Raw genomic sequence first — 17,932 nt, forward strand, 5'->3', positions numbered from 1 at the left:
AGTCTGATTGGAAAAAACCTTGCTTATTTCTGTTAGGCTTAGTGCCCTGATTGGTTAATTGATGTGCTGCATGATAGACTCCTCCCTGTGGCTACCAGCCTACTTAAGCCTGTTACAAGCAGCTGAGACTATGGTTGAGCACCCGATCTACTATGAATCACCTCATTCAATGGAAAGGAATTGCATTCAAATGCCCCCATCGAATGGAGAGGAGTTGTACAATCTCTACAACCCAGTTTCCCTGGGGTTGTAGAGATTACTTGCAAAACCCCATTTAATGGGTAGGATTCAGGGGTTGTACAGATTACTTGCAAAACCTCATTTAATGGATAGGATTCTCCATTGGCTCTTCTCTCAACCACCCTGCCCACCTCTGCAGGCATGGGGAGGGTCTGCTTGGACCCCTGTGTCCTTAGGTTTAGGCATGGGGGATGGGAGAGGTTAGGGTTAGGGGTGGGAGAGGTTAGGTTTAGGCATGGGGGTGGGAGAGGTTAGGTTTAGGCATGGGTGGGAGAGGTTAGGTTTAGGGTTAGGGGTGGGAGAGGTTAGGTTTAGGCATGGGGGGTGGGTTAGGGTTAGGGGTGGGAGAGGTTAGGTTTAGGCATGGGGGTGGGAGAGGTTAGGTTTAGGCATGGGGGTGGGAGAGGTTAGGTTTAGGGTTAGGGGTGGGAGAGGTTAGGTTTAGGCATGGGGGGTGGGAGAGGTTAGGTTCAGGGTTAGGGGTGGGAGAGGTTAGGTTTAGGCATGGGGGTGGGAGAGGTTAGGTTTAGGCATGGGGGTGGGAGAGGTTAGGGTCTGGGTTAGGATTAGGCATGGGGCATGGGAGAGGCTTGGAGGGGTCTCCAGAGACGACCCCCGAGGGTCTCGAACCCTCCGTTCGGCCCCCAGACCTTCCGTTCGGCCCGCAGACCCCCCGAAGCGACCCCAGGACCTCCACAGGGTCCTGCGGCCCACCCAGGCCTCGGAGACCCCAGGTTTATCCATTGAATGGGGTTTTGCAAGTAATCTCTACAACCCAGAGAAACTGGGTTGTAGAGCTGTCCATTAAATGGGGTTTTGCAAGTAATCTCTACAACCCAGAGAAACTGGGTTGTAGAGATTGTACAACTCCACCCCATCGAATGGGGACATTTTGAAGCAATTCCTTTCCATTGAATGAGGTGATTCATAGTAGATCGTCTGAAGACCGAAACGTTCTTTTTTCTGTTTGTATCACTTGTCACTTCTTTTTTTTTGCACTATGGTGAATTAAAGCCAGATTCTTTGCATCCGTGGGCCTCATTTTTTGAAAGTGTGCGAGCCCTCTTCACTCTTTGTTTGGACTATTTACCTGGCCTCACGCACCTTGAGCGATCGTTTGTAAGCCTGAGTCTTAAAGAGCGCAAACTTCCTCTGCTACTATTGAGCTCCTGTGATGACGTTCTCCAGCCTCCACCGCCTCATCCTCTGGCTGGAATATGGAATATCTGACTGCCACAAATATGGTCATAGATAGCCTCTATGTTGTCATCATATACTGATTACGGTTCTTCTCATGGGGATGTTGGGAGTCTCAGGTATGCGTGGCCTCACCTGCTCTGATGACATCACTCACTGATGACATCACAATATCTATCCACCTTATTTCTAGCTGCCATGATGCCTGATGGGTGCTTCTTCCGCTTCCGGTGTAATAGACTGTTTTAACTTGACACAAAAAAACGTCTATGAGGATTTTACAGCAGAGCCATTCTGCTCAACAGCCGTGTCGTTCGGGTGCGCGATATCTTTTTTTCCCATGATGGCGAAGGCATGACCCCGCCCCTCTCTGCCTCTGATTGGCTGACTGTACTCGGCTGCTCCCACCTTCTTTCCAGGCGAGCCAGAAGTATCTCAAACGTGAGCAGCAGGTGCAAAACAATCATTCAATCAACAAGCATGAGATACTTCATTATATGGAACGTTACAATAGCAAACCCTATATTGGAGTTATTTAGGCCTACTTAGCCTATAGCACAGACGTGTAATTTTTTCTTGTCATTCCAACTTTAAAACTCATTGAGTGCCATGGACGTCCTTCGACGTCCAATTAAATAGTGACGTAGAGTGCCACGGACGTCCTTCGACGTCCAATGCGTTTTTTGACGGTGGGACGTCGATCAAAGCCTTCCGCAGCTCCTGTACAACTATAGTAGCTATTGGAGGTCTATAACCTATTTTACAGAACCCTTAGGTGGCGACAGTGCTCTCCAGATTACAGAAATACAGCCTGACAAAGCCGTGATCAAAAGACAAACCGCGCTCATGCTGCGCGGATTGATTGCTGTTGGCAAGCACCCAGAGCCATCTACATGATGGCTCTGGGCTGCTTGCCAACAGCAATCAATCCGCGCACACAACTGCAGCTCCTCTGCCTGTCTGTCTGTCTGCATAGATAGTTTCTCAACACACCAGAAAGGCAGCACCCAACGCCGAAGGGCCAACCCTTACCTGCAGTCGCATTGGGCATTTCCTCATTGCTGCTGTGAGCTGCCAGGAGCCGCGCGGCACAAAAACAGAGGCTCCGAATAGACTTTGTGCGTGTGGGGAGGAGTTTACAGCTGACTCGGGGAGAGGCGGGGAGAGGGGGGGACAGGGGGGTGGGGCACGCATGCACCACAGAACTAAACCAGGTCACATCATCAAAAAAATATTAGCTAGAGTCAGTGAATGTGCTTGAAATAATGCATTTCACAAAAGGCTGAATATCTCAGCTTCCTGATAGAAAAGCATATTTTTGCTGTTTTTGACCTATCTTCTCCGGCTCATAACTAAAGAACGGAAAATGGTATCAATAAACTTTTTTTTGCTGATGATACAATAGAGTCTCCTTGTTCTTTTTGCGTGTTCGGTGTTTACATAGTAATATCACACAATATTCTGTGGGCCTCGAGAAATCACTGAAAACGCTCTGAAAACTCTGGCACTGGGAGCGTCCGTTCTCCAAAAGTGGCTGGCACTCAATGAGTTAATCACATTGTTGCTCTGATTAAGTAGAAGTACAGTTATTTGTGTAAAAAAAAGACTGGTAAAGCAGAAGTACTGATTCAACTTAATTACTCAAGTAAAAGGAAAATTACAGGCTCTGAAATGTACTCAAGTATAAAAGTAAAACGTTTTCTGTGCATATTTCTGTGCATATTAATGTAATTAAAATACTATTCTTAAAAGGTCCCTTCAAAACATATTTTAAGATGCATAAAGACTATACTTTAATCTTCTAGTCTTTAATCTTCTATCTTCATCACTATGACCCACTAGCTCAGAGAGTTGGATTGCTGTCTAGCAGTTTGGCACTTGTGGGTTTGAGCCTCAGTGACTTTTGAGGTTGTGGGTTCAATGTCGACAGCCAGAGGAAAGAGTCATTTAAAGCCCTGAGAAAACCTCATTCAATCAGTCTGACTTGGTGGCACAGAGAGTAGGCTTGCTGGCCGGCAATATTGAGACCTCAGCCACTTTTGCGGTTGTGGGTTCGAGCCTCAGTCAGTTTTGAATGGTGACAGGCAGAGGGAAGAGACAAGAGCGCCCGGAGAAGAGCTGTGAGTGTGAAGGGCAGCTGGTGGTGTGAAGGAATAATACACACAGTGACACCGGGGCCAGAGGTTGTGGGTTCTAATCCCGTTCCGCTGGCACTGCCTGGAGCTAAGGGGGGGGGGGGGTGTTCTCCCCCCCTGACCTCTGCAGAGACATGAGCTGAGGGTTATGAGACAGAAAACCACAGAGAGCTGAACTTTTACTGACATCGGAAGTACGTTTTGTGTACAGAGCATAAAGAGTGAGACAGGTGAGATTTGTACCAGTGAGTTGAGCTAGAGTCAGGGACTGACTAGTCTCCTTCATCAGCTTATTTCTATCAGTGTTCAAACTACTGGTGATGATAAAGAAGGATCACTGCTGCAGCTTATAATGTGAGTACTTTTCAAGAAATTGCCTGAGGCTGGGATTGAACCAACAACCTTTGCACAGCACACAACATTCACATGTTTATCTGAGTGAGCTATAATCCACTTTCTCTTAAGCTCTTATCATATTTAGTCAACCTCATCCTGATTTTATTTAGTCAAGTTTTCATTGACCAAGTATTTTCATCTCATGTTAGTCAAAGAAAAGCGTAACTATTCATTAGAATTTCCAAACTTATTGTAAAGATATATTAATCTGTTATTCTGGAATTGTTTTAAGGTTTGAATGTGCAATACAGACACAGATGTTTAACTTCTTCTTCTCTTCTGATTGGATCTCTTCCCAATTCGTCCCTCCCTAACATTTTTAGTCTAGTTTTCACCAGTGAAAATAGGTAGTCGACTAACATTTTTCCTCATAGATTTCGTCTACGAAATCAACACTGCTATGGATGCATGCAGGGCCGTAGCCAGGGGGGAGGGGGGGAAGTGTGGACGATTCCAAGGGCCCTTGACTGACAGGGGCCCCAAATGGCCCAAATTTTCCGCAGCCGCCCTTCGGACGGCGGCATCCATGGGCCCGGTGTGATATCCTTTCATGGGGCCCGAAATCCCTGGCTACGGCCCTGGATGCATGTGTCCACCTAGTGGTGCACTCCTCTTCCAAACTCACACACACTTTTCCACAACTCCACCATGTATCTGAAACAATGTTTACTTACTGTCAATCTCATCAAAGTGTCTGAAGACCATCTCCACGTGATCCCACTCCATAAAGCTGCATTTCCCAATGAAGGGCTGGGCAAACACCACATACTGATACATATTTCAATTCAAATACATGTCACTCTTGTGTTAGAATGAGTAAATGGGCATTGACACTGTTTTTATATAACCCTTGATCAATTCTCATTAATCTTTTCTTTTTTATTTGTCTGTAGGTTACATAGGTGCACTGCCAAGAGTAGCGGCAGCATTAATAACCAGAGACCAGACTATATCAAAAACATAAACACACAGTGGCGTCTTTCATGCCTGCTAGCAAGCGAAACTGCTGTCTGTCTGACCACTAGCGTAATAATAGTTACTTTACATGGCAGTAAAACGCCACTGAATGACCAAATTGATTTAACTTTTAACCATTTCGAGTAACACTGTTTCCATACGGACCCCCAGCGTTGGTTAGTTGTTTATAACGTGACTATATTTATAACTTTTATAACGTACTCCAGTTTCCGGTTTATAATTCGGTTCTGCAGCAGAGTATAACAAAGGAAATGGCAAGCTGCGACAATAAGTCACGTTAAACCGGACCTTGTACCCACAATTATTTTTTTTACAGTGGGGCATTCAAAAATAAGATAGATTATCACTGATGTCACCATGCCTTTTGACATCATCAGAGATGTCATAAGATGATTTTGCTCTTATGACATCACTATGACATCATCAGTGGGACAACAATTGAGAGATTGCCCACTTGCCCCTTTTATGTATAGATTGATTTAATTAATTGTTCCATTATGTTTCGGCCTTATGTATCCCAGTTTCCCTACCACCTTTCCTTGAACAGCTGCCAGCCTTAACCCATTGATACCCTGATGCAGCATTTGTGTGTATATCCCTCATTTGTGTGTGTATCCCTTTAAGCGTTAACGCGGTCCGCGGTCTTAAAGGGATACACACACAAATGCAGCATCCGGTATCAATGGGTTAAAATAAAGTCATTAGTCCTTTAAAGAACCAGTGAGGAGCCATGGTTATATCAGGAGTTTATTGCACTTCCCAAATGTCATTAGAATACAAAAACAAAACAACACTCACCTTGCATTCAAATGTAAAAAGAAAAGAAAGAAAAAAAGTATTTTGAAAAAGAAATATTTCAGAAACTTTATACATTGACCTTGACAACTAAACAACTAACTAAACTAAGATACTTCAATTAACTTTGAAAATGCCATTACAAAGTATTGACCTTTTAAGATGTCTTCTCATCAACTGATCTAATTTATAATTAATGTGCATGCTAATAAGATATATATATATATATATATATATATATATATATACACACACACACACACAGAGTATATTTAAATGGCACTTTTTCCTTGGAAAGCAAAGTCAATCTTAAGCAGTTTACAGTTGCGATTAATGCATTATATTGTATATGTATAAATTGTGTTTACATAAGCATTATTGTCAGACGTCACAGAAGCCATTTTGCCAGATATCTACAGCAGAAGGTAATATTGACGAGCACAAGCCATCGACTGATTCATAAAGAGCTGATGAATGGGAACATGTAGGGCTATTTGACACAAATGAGAGGCATCCAAGATATGATATCTAAAGAAAAAGGCATATCGTCTGTACACAATGTGCTTAAATACGCATTAAAGTCGAACTGAACCCGTTCGGAGCCCAAGTGGCGCGTGGGTTGGAGTCCATTTCAGACTGATGAGATGACAGGTTGAGAGGTGGGTCATAGTACTGTAGCATGTCGATGATTTGATTTGACAATTCTGGGGACTGGCTTTGGCATTGGCCAATCCTGGCGTGTTCCACCCCCAAATCGAGTGGGATTCAGCGTGTTGTCGTGCTACGCGAGTGGGATCCGCGGAGTACCAGGCAGCCAGCTACTTCTGTGTGGAACGAGCGGACAATCCGATGCATGGGTGCTGCCCGCCTGCCTGGAATCTCCGACGGGCGACCCCTGACAACCAGGCTCTCAGGCGCGCGCCATTATCGCTATTGCGGTAAATACAATATTCCTGGAATACGAGCCAGTTACATTTCTTTGCATTCTCAGACATTACCGTTTGATTTATTTAGTATGTTCCATACAATTGGCCAACTTAGTAGTTAGTTTATGGGCTAGAAATTCTGTCAGATGACAGGCACTAGGCGCCATTTTCTCCTTCATTTGGAAGAGAAAATTATCCTGAAATGAAGATTTGATTGACAGCTGCCATGTCATGATTGGTTGAAATGGGGTAAAAATTTGATAGAACTAGGTGACGTCAGCAAACTGTACATTACTGTTATCAATGAAATCTTGAAAAATGAACTTTTGATGTGAAAAAGTGTGAAAAACTAAAGAAATTAGATTTTTGTGATTTTTTTTGGCATACATTATTAAATAGGTGCACTGCATACCCAGGTATTTGAACTAAAAGAAAAGAAAAGTCATTTTTGGGTTGAGCTCGACTTTAAGAAGGGCATTCTTTGTGCATATGGCATATTACTGTATTTGAATATCAGAGTTCTGAAAAGGGCTGGGTCTGTAACGACGACTTCAGAGGCAAAGCAAGGTGCGTTCAAGGTACATCGGGATTGTGGGAATACAGGGGTATACATTTAGTTTAGGAACAGATCTAGGAGCAGTTCTTTCTTCTAACATCATCATAGGGTCAAACTGATCCCAGACCAGCAGCACCTAGAAGGTCATACTCCTCAACGAGGTGAGAGTTCAGCGGCAACCTGGTCTTCTTCACACAGGCTCCATGAAGAGCTCGTCCATGTCGGAAGCCTCCAGCTCACGGAACGCCGCATGAGAGCCAATCACAAACAGCGTCGCTCCTGATGAGAGAGAGGACGGATGGAAAGGCTCATGTGGGGGAAAGAGGGGTGAGGGAGGGGGTCTTTCTAAGATGGGGTGCGTATATTCAGCTGAGGTTCTTATCCACAAACACTTGCAATAAATGCAACAGTAGAATGGGCTTGCCTTTAATGCATCACAAACATTCAATAGTGAGAAACACCCCAGTGACCACCAGGGGGGCCTGTAGTACGAATTGAGATCAAACAGATCCAGGATATGGACCAATCACACGATGGTGGTTATCAGCTGGGTCTGTCAATTTAGGATTTCCCTATCCCGCTCTGAGCTCGTGCAATCATGCGCATGAGCTTGTGCGCACGAAAGAGGTGTGGTTTGTAACAACTAGCCAATCACACTGCAGTATGGTCCAGATCCAGATTTGACAGGGCCAGACACGCCTATTTCCTCATTCATTCAATTCAGTCAAAGCGTACATCAGAGTGGATTTCATTGGCGGAGCTTTACTGTATGTCAGAATCAAAATCCGGGTTGATATTATTGTATACATTTTTATTCTCCCGGGGTGATATTACTTTGTTACTGAAGGGGAGGATGACATGCAGTAACTTTAATCAATTAATAATATATATATATAATAATAATTCAACGGGAGTTTAAAAAAATGGTTTTGTGATTTTCATTTGAATACAATCTATTTTTCGGGATCCTATATGAATGGTGACTCGCTGTTTCCAGAGAGCTGATTGGTCAGAAGGTGGCTCTTTCATGCGTTTTGATTCGATCTGCTGAAATTAACCTGCTCGAGAACCAGGTTAGCCGTGCAGCACGAGTTGCCACGGTGATCTATCTCGGTAAGAATTAAGAAGTGAACTAGCGTGGTAGGATGGCAAACCCAGGGTTAAACTTGAAGTTAACCTAGCTAAGCCACTAATCTTGCATCATAGTACAGGCCCCTGACAAGACTAGAACAACTATTCCTGTGTCCCTATCATGTATGATCGAGAAGAGAACTAATGAGGCTTGTCTTACCCAGAATCCAAAAGACTGCAGCTCCAGCCCCAGCCAACCAGAAGACAGGAAGAGAGATGGCTCCAGCCAGACTCATCTGGTGAGGCACAGTCAGCTCCTTACCTGGGTGACAAGAAAATTACACGGATTTGAAAAGGAGAAAAACAAAATCATGACAGACTTTGACGTTAAATCCTTCTGAGCGGTTCTCTGCTGCTTTTTTTTTAAGTTTTTTCATTTTCTTTCCCCCTTGGCCAATTATCCCCGGCATCCCGGGCGTTGCTCCACCCCCCTCTATCAATCTGGGGAGAGTTGTGACTAGCACATGCTTCCTCGGATACATGTGCAGTCGCCAGCCGCTTATTTTCGCCTGACAGCGAAGAGTTTCAGGACGTAGCGCGTGGGAGGAAGCTTAATAATGTAGCCTACGTGTGGGGCAAAAAATAAATAAAATAAATAAAAAATAATGCATGTTTTACTTCTGGTGAGGTCAAAGAAAAGGTAGGAAAAGGAGTTAGACAATATATCGAAATAACGCAAAATTCAATATATCGCAATACTAGCATATCGCAATATCGCAATACTATCGTATCGTGACTCAAGTATCGTTTTAGTATCGTATCGTGGGCATCTGGCGATTCCCACCCCTAACAAATATGGCGTCAAATATTTGAACTGTCTGTCTAGGCTTTATTTATCTCACCACACCCACATATACGCACGCACACAAAAAGATGAGATGGGTCAAGTATCTTCAAGCATTGATTGTTTTTACATCTTTAAGCCAAGTAGCGTACCCCCCCCCCCCCCCCCGCCCCCCCCCTCCTTCTTTCTACAGTTTTATTCAATGTATTCAGCAGGTACTCTGAAAGGCTTGTAAGGCATACTGTATATGGCAGCTTTACTTACCAAGGACAACCAGCTTGGACTCCAGGGACTTGAGGTGGATTATGTAGAAGGCACCAGCATAGACTGCCATCGCAATCAGCAGCATGGGAGAGGCTGATACTGAGGGAGACAACAACAACAAGAGAAGGGCATTTTCAGGAGAGCACGACATTTGATGTTTATTATGCTAGCAAGCCAATTTCACACTTTGCTTCGGTCCTTAGTCACCAGGGGCAGGTTGCACCAACTGGTCTTAACTATGCCTGGTCGTAACTCCTACGTCCGGTCTTAAGGCTGGCTCACACTACAGGATTTTCGGGCCGATTTATGCCCGATTCACCCCTCCCGAGAATCGGTGGAGAAATCTGGCCTGGCAGCTTGCCAAGCTTGGTCTGGCCCGACTTTCGGCACCGATTATCTTGTAGTGTGAGCGGTTTGCAGATCCAATCTTAACCCTCCCGATCTGCTCACAGCCTCATCGGGGCCGTCCCGATCATATCAAACATGTTTGATATTTAGGACTGAAAATCTGCGCGAATACATCATTCTGCTGCTGCGCGAGACTCCCGTCATTATCGTTAATTGACGCGGCTCATTTGATGCGCTGCACTGCAGGCATCAGATAGGCTACCAAATACAACAGCACAGAACCATGAGGATTTGGGGGAAAATGTCACTAATTTATATCACAATGAATGACCAATGAATAAAAAGTTGTTATATCGTAGTTTTGAGCCCCTGCCAGTCAGAGGCTGTCCTACCTGTCTATCGAGCAGTGTGGGGAAAAAAGCATTGCTGCTGCGGGAAGCAATCCAGTCTATCCAAACTTTTGCCGATCTCATGGCATGCAGCAGGGAAATATATTTTGGTAGCCCATGTGTTTGTGTTCTCACTTGTACAGACAATAGACTCGCGTTGTTTACACGCATGCTAACTACCGTGAGATTCATTTGTTTGGCGAGACGGGCATGAAAATGAGGAAAGAGAGAGAGAGAGGTGACGGTGGGGGCGGAGCGCTTTGGTCACTGCTGGAACCCCAAAAACGAGTATGGCCGGGCGTCAAGGTGATTATCCTGCCGATAATCTTAATAATATCCTGTAGTGCATGGTGCGCCACATTTACAAATCTTGTAGTGTGTGCATGTTTGAGATTCTAGGGAAGATAATCTGGGAAGATTCTCCTGTAGTGCGTGTCACAGCCAGATTTCAAAATCGGCTAGGATTGTCAGAATCCTGTAGTCTGAGCCCAGCTTTAGTTTAGACCAGTCTTTAGAGTGGACTTACGCCTGTTGCACCAACAGGGCTTACGTCTGGTCTTAACTACGCCCGGTCGTAGCGATGCGCGTCCATGTGAAAGCATGGGAATGCCCACTGGAATGCGGCACGCGACCTGTTTAGAAGAGTGTGCTGACGTCAAATGACGCTCCGCTGATGGGTAATCGGCTGTAATAGTGTGGCTAATGTTAGCGGCTAACTGTTACTTGTCGTTACTTTACATGGCAGTAAAACGCCACTGAATGACCAAATTGATTTAACTTTTAACCATTTCGATTTCCACTTTCCATACGGACCCCCAGCATTGGTTAGTTGTTTATAACGTGACTATATTTATAACGTTTATAACGTACTGCGGTTTCCAGTTTATAACTCGGGTCTGAATACAGCCAGAGTGCTGAGGGGTTGTAGCTATTGCGCAACACACAGGTGAAAACCGTCTATACTTGCACCCATGACTGCACCTTACGCCTGCTCTGGACTAGGCGTAATATTTACGACCGGTCTTAGTGAGAAAAAGGCTTACGCCCTGTTGGTGCAACCGGCGTAGCTGTTAGGTCGTAAAGTTACGACCGACTTAGCTTAAGACCAGTCGTAAGACCAGTTGGTGCAACTGGCCCCTGGGTATTTATATATTTTAGTCCACTTTTAAAATCAGATTTAAGTCATTAGTTCTCTTCTGTAATGTATACCGTGGTTGAACGAGACGGTGAGACTGTGTTCTCAAAATGCAAATTCATGAGCGAATACAATTTGATGTGAAACAGCACCACCGTCAATATTCAGCGTCCAATAGTCGTCCCCACAAACGTTGGTCTTGTGACATTTCCATTGATGAAAAAAAAAAAAGCGAAATCCCCTACGGTCCTTACATGCAGTAGACGATGAGACCCAGGAAGATGAAGGTGTAGTTGCTATTGTACGTGTCCACGTTCCTCACCACCCTCTGACACAACTCCCCAAAGTTGCGGGGCTTGGAGAACTTGCGCTGGTCCACGAAGCCCGCCCAGGGTCGAATGGACACTCGACGCCTCTCGATCCACTCTTTAGCCATGCTGGCTGAGAAGCCTTTGGGGAGCCACAGCCTGTGAAAGAAGATTGAGATATAATAAGAAGAACTAAATAGTATCACAGAGGAATACATATTACTTATCCAAAGCTTGTGCATTCCCATCCAAATGACTTAAGGGAACACTCCGCCCATTTTCAACCAGCTTTGTATCATTAGAACATCAGTAGTATATCAGAAAACTGTAAACGGTTTTGAAGTCTGTCATTTAATTTGACAGTTATTGAGTGTTAAAGTGTGGACCAGTGACATCACTGGTCCACACTAACTCAAATTAATAACGCATTAACTCAAATCAACTCTCAATAACTGTCAAACTATTCATCATTCATCTAGTTTGACAGTTATTGAGAGTTGATTTGAGTTCATGAGTTATTAATTTGAGTTAGTGTGGACCAGTGATGTCACTGGTCCACACTTTAACACTCAATAACTGTCAAATTAAATGACAGACTTCAAAACAGTTTACAGTTTTCTGATATACTACTGATGTTCTAATGATACAAAGCTGGTTGAAAATGGGCAGAGTGTTCCTTTAAGTCTTTTTTTGGATTGTTGATGAGGTAAATCTGTATCTGTTTTTACATATCTGTCCATCTTTTGGATTTTAGATAAAATGGTATCAATTAATACATTTATATAATTTGTTACTTGATTCCGCAGTCGACAGTCTTCTTTTCTCTCACTAACTGAACCTGATGTCATGGACATGTTTTTTTTAGCTTGGTCTCTTTGTGTCGTTAAGCACTTTAAATCATTATCCGTCCAGGGTGCACCTTTAGACTTGACAGCTATCAAGCTGCCTGCAACGCTTCCTTTCAAATGTCAATCATTTCCTACTTATGTAAAGGCCAATCATTTTGTTCCTGTTGGCCCCATTTAGCAAAGAGGCATGGAGGCTGGATGTAAGTGGCTTTAAATGGTAGAAACCCCTGCTGTGTGCTCAGTGCTCCACATGGCTTATGGCTTGAATATGACTGTAGTTAGCATTGTCTGACACTTATTTTCATCACAGTAGGCAAGGCAGCTTTTCTATAGCACATTTCCTGCACTGATGGGGGCAGTTCAAAGTGCTTTACAGAGTAATAATAATATGGTAAAAGGTAAAAGTTTTCCAATTCAAAAGTGAAGACAGTGTGCGGGTGTCCATTATTTTTCTAAGTGATTCTACTCCACCTACGCACCTGCCACAAGACTTCTCAGGTGTGCAAGAGACTTTGGTTGATCATTTACACAGCCATCATTTGGTTTGTCAATTCAAAAGTTCAAAAGTACAGACAAGCGATACAAAATATAAAAGATTAAATTGGACTAATTTAGAACCACAGGAGTCTTTACAGCAATGTGTGACAATCAGCGACATAGGGTTTAACTTAGCCCCATAACGTGACGCCACTTACTGTACTTACTGTACAGCAGTCGGCGCCACACAGCGTTAGAATCCTCAATAGGTGGGCAAGGCTGTTCAAAAAGCTCTCCTACCCGTATCCCACCTCCGATTGCAGATCCGAAGATATGATCGCCAGCCTAGTGAAGCCAGTACGTTCGCCGGGGCGGTTAAATGATACTGCTGCGTGAAACAACCGTTTAGAAGCAGTCTTTGCACAGCCTGTGGCGTATTGAGCACAGGAGAAGCTTCCTAGTGCCGACAGGAACCTTGGGAGTTTTTGAGTATTTCATGACATGTTTTGCTTCCCAGGTGCGCTGGATTTGCGTTGATCACTGACAGCCGCATGTGTTGTTTGCTCGCCGCGTGCAAGCGGTGCACCATGATAGTGAGATCAAACGCACGCTGCTGTAAATTCAGTGCAGGCTGTGCAAAGACTGCTTCTAAACGGTTGTTTCACGCAAGCAGTATCATTTAACCGCCCCGGCAAACTTACTGGCTTCACTAGGCTGGCGATCATATCTTCGGATCTGCAATCGGAGGTCGGATACGGGTAAGGACCATTGAGTTATAATATGAATGGAGAGAGCGTCCGTATCTCCGCCCTGTATGTGTATTGAAGCCAAAATCCGGCCAGATCACTGAACCAGAGTCTGCGCAGTAGTGCCTTTGATTGAGAACCTGTGAGAGCTCCACGCCCCTCTGAACTTTCTTATGTAGAGCTGCTGTTTCTAGAATGCGCACAGTGCGTTGTGTATTTATATACAGTCTAGCTCTGTAAATATTACACTTTAAGTTGTAATATTTTTTGTCTCGCCAAAAGTAACCAGGAAGATTCCCACTATGAGATCAGTTTATCAAAATGATGCCTGTACGAAAATCTGATTTTGGTTGTCGGAGATTCAGACCTCCGGGCTGCTGCTGTCCTCTCAGCGCTCTCAGCGCGGGCCGGAAGTGGAGGCAGGCCAGCCTCACTGGGGGGATTGCTGTGTCTAGCCTAATGTTTTCGTGGCATTTTGATTAACTTTATGATTTAATTCCTTTTGGAGCAAATGTTGGTGTTACAAATCTAACCTTGACGCTTTACGCAACGTTGTTTGCTGGTGTTGTGGGTACTGCAGCCTGTAACGTTCTCCGTTGTCGGAGATTGAGTTGTACTGTCAATGGTTGTATCAGCCAGACAAGTCAGACCTCCGGGCTGCTCTCAGCCCGCAAGAGGAGCCAGGGCTGCTTGGCTCAGCCTCTAACTGGGGGGAATTCTCGGATGAACAGCTCTGTGTTGATTAGCCTAATGTTTCCGTGGCATTTTGATTAACTTTATGATTACATTTCTTTTGGTGCAAATGTTGGTTTAACAAATGTAACCGTGAGGCTACGTTGTTGTACCCGCGTTAGCCTAGACCTGAGCCAGGCTGCCTGGTCTATTGCCTGGTATATCGTTACTAAGAGAGGAGCTTATGAAGAACGAACATCCCCACAGTCAAAGCATTTCCCCCAGATATGCATATAAAAACGTTTGTTGCTTTAATAGCCTACAAGAAATAAAACGTCTGTTTGTATGTCATGCTAACCCGTTAGCGATGAGCTAATGGTGGTTGTGTACTACTAGGCCACCCTCATCTCATCTTATACCCGGGACGGGAGTTAACGTTATAAAACACATTTCCTGTCAGTTGGACAACCTGGTCAGTTCTGAAAATATGTGTCTATTATTGTGTTATTTCAGCTATCGTTATCGGTTGTTAAGTTATAGTAATATGAAAAACAGCCGATTAGCAAGCAGCTAATGCTAGCTTGCATGTTAAAACCATTGTGTATGTCATGCTAACCCGTTAGCGATGAGCTAATGGTGGTTGTGTACTACTAGGCCGCCCTCATCTCATCTTATACCCGGGACGGGAGTTAACGTTATAAAACACATTTCCTGTCAGTTGGACAACCTGGTCAGTTCTGAAAATATGTGTCTATTATTGTGTTATTCCAGCTATCGTTATCGGTTGTTAAGTTATAGTAATATGAAAAACAGCCGACATGCAAGCAGCTAATGCTAGCTTGCATGTTAAAACCATTGTGTAGCCTACTTATAACGTAGCTGGAGTAACTCACAAAACACATATTTTCTGAACTTACTTCAGTCCCCAACCAACGTTAATTCCTCGCGCACAAAACATTTGTTTTCATTCCTCAAAACAATGTTCTTTTTATTGGGGTCCATTGATGTCTGTAGCCAGCACAGCCAACATGAGCCACCGACCTCCAGGCAGCGTTAGATAACATAAAGCCGTGTGTCTTGTCTGTGACGAATAGATCTATTATGTGCAGACCCTGTCCAGCCAATGACGGCTTGAGACTGGCTGCCACAGCTGTCAATCATCCATTTTGATCCCTTTTTATATGTCAAATAACTACTTAAAAACAAACTGATCAGAAAAATGACCACTTGCACAGGCATTAGCATGATATTGACTATCTAAAATGATACAAACCACCTTTGGAAAAAAATTATCTGACGTATACTGTGATTATTTCGGTTGTGATTTTCCCATCCACTAACATGGGGAGGCGGGCCTTGTGACCTAATACTGGATTCAGCCGTCAGGGCGGCGATCTAACATGCAGCGGCTTCACTTATGGGACCATGGAATTGCGTCCATCTTATATAAGTCGATGGTAAGGACAGTAAGTGGCGTCACGTTATGGGGCTAGGTTTAACTGAGCTCCAGGGTCAGAAAGACACAGCATGCAGTGAAAATATGTTATTCTAGCCTTTTTCTTTCTTTCCATATTTCTGCACACTGTGCTTACTACACAGTCATGGAATTGTAGAAATTGGGTATGGCAAGAAAGCTGAGACTCTTGTGAATCCAAAGAGCCTATTCATGGCTATCTCTGCTTCAAATAATTGTAATATAAATGTATATAAACCCACACTTATCCTGCTTAGGGTCCCCAGATGTGAGTCCTCTTCTAATATCATTAAAGACCCCGTTTGAAGCACTTGGTAACAGTGTTGGGGGTAACTCATTACAAAAGTAACATATTACATGTAATATATTACTTTTAGCAGTAACTCAGACTATAACTTATTACAAATAGGATTTCAGTCATATTATACCAGTTACTTTGTCAAGTAACTCAAGTTACAAATTGAGTTATTCTTTTTAATCAAAGCACATATTTAAATAAAGATACAATCATTTCCTAATCAAACTGTGTGTTATCATGCAAATAACCACTATAGATGACAATAACAAAGGAAAAGGATAAGATTTAGAATCTTGGATTGTTTACACTGACTTCAAGACAGTTTAAATTGTTTTTTGGGATGGTCCCGGGGTGTCGATGTAATTCTGCTACTGCTGTTATTACAGTGAAAGTAATGCAAAAGTAGTGTAATAAGTAACGAGTTACTCTACACAGACAGTAATATTGTAAAGTAACTTATTACTTTCAAATGAAAGTAACTAGTAATATGTAGTATATTACATTTTGAAAGTAAGTAACTTGCCCAACACTGATTGGTAAACATAAAACGTAGAGAAGCTCTTACTTTGCCATGATCCCTGCTGCTCCACCCGTGCCAGTAGGATGAGCCACATCAGCACTGAACACATCTCCAGCCTTGCTGTCCATGTCTACAAGGCAGTTCTCTCCCTTCGGAGCTCCCGACGGCATCTATGGACTGTTTGCCTGCCAAGTAATGTTATAAAAATAAAAACATGTGTGAAATAATTTATTTCTTTATTTCAGGGACAGTGCAACATTGATGAACATTTGCATGTAAATGTGCCGGATTGTAGCCTTAGCTCATTTCCATCCGTAGTCCCTCGACAGGTAGACGTAGAAAGCAAAAAGTTTAAAAAGAAATAGAAAAATTAGTGCATACATAGGGCAACTGACAGTCAGGGATATGATGTAAGTGACATATACATATGGGATAAAGAGGAGAGGAGACAAACCCTAACCCTATACATGAAGGAGGCATTTAACTTTCCAATTGGTGTGCATATACAGATTTCCAATTCAGGTATGCAATACAAATAAAACAAGAACAGGAGACATTAGGGACATTGACTCAGGTAGACATTGGACTTTCAGGGATATACATATACACAAAACAACACATGAAACAAAGGGTTTCATGCGAATCTGCAAAGACTTCACACGCCTGTCATTCACGCAGGCTGTGAATGACAGGCGTCATGGAAAATGATAGTCAACAAAGGGCTGGGCAACTGCAACTGCCACATCACAAAATAAACCACAGACATGTCAGGCGGGCAACTACTGGCCAACGACTGCTGTAATTACTACTTAGCTGACGTTATCAACATTTGTACAACATAAAAATAATAAAACGTAAAAACTTTGCTGGGTGTTGAAAAGAGCTATTAGCTAGCTAACGCTACGTTTTGGTTTGCTTCACTCACTGCTGCCCATACAGACAGGGCCCAGACTGATAATAGAAAATCATCACATCACAACGTTAGCGTTATAGCTCAGCGCTGTTTCGATGGGTGGGCGAATGTCTCATGACGCGTCGGAAAACATTTCAGAGAATACAATTACATTATTATTACAAATTAACCTACTCACTGCTGGCCTGACTCCCTCTACTCTGTTGTTGCAGCTGGCTGCCACTCAGCGGATGTGACGTGTAGGAAGGAAGGAGCGGTTTGAGCCAGAGCCAGTTTGAGCAAAGAACTTTTATGGAAAGAACTGAAAGCTCCATATTGCCCCATTGCAACATCAGCGCCCAGCAGCCTCCGCCATTTTTTATTTTTGGAAGCGTGACAGCGCCAAAAGAACCTCGCACAGGC

The 17,932-nt window shown here is 43.6% G+C and overlaps 1 protein-coding gene across 1 annotated transcript; it reads right to left on the reverse strand.

The window, feature by feature from the left end:
* Positions 1-5,683: 5,683 nt before the first annotated feature.
* On the reverse strand, positions 5,684-17,759 carry rabac1 (Rab acceptor 1 (prenylated)). The gene is given in 7 exon segments (XM_083661186.1): positions 5,684-7,502; positions 8,515-8,616; positions 9,403-9,493; positions 9,495-9,501; positions 11,529-11,741; positions 16,663-16,802; positions 17,709-17,759. Coding segments are annotated over 6 exon segments (627 nt in total). The 5' UTR covers positions 16,788-16,802; positions 17,709-17,759; the 3' UTR covers positions 5,684-7,413.
* Between the last annotated feature and the right edge of the window lie 173 nt (positions 17,760-17,932).

The sequence above is a fragment of the Poromitra crassiceps genome (genome assembly GCF_964638095.1).
Source record: "Poromitra crassiceps genome assembly, chromosome: 26".
In the NCBI taxonomy this organism is placed as follows: Eukaryota; Metazoa; Chordata; class Actinopteri; order Beryciformes; family Melamphaidae; genus Poromitra; species Poromitra crassiceps.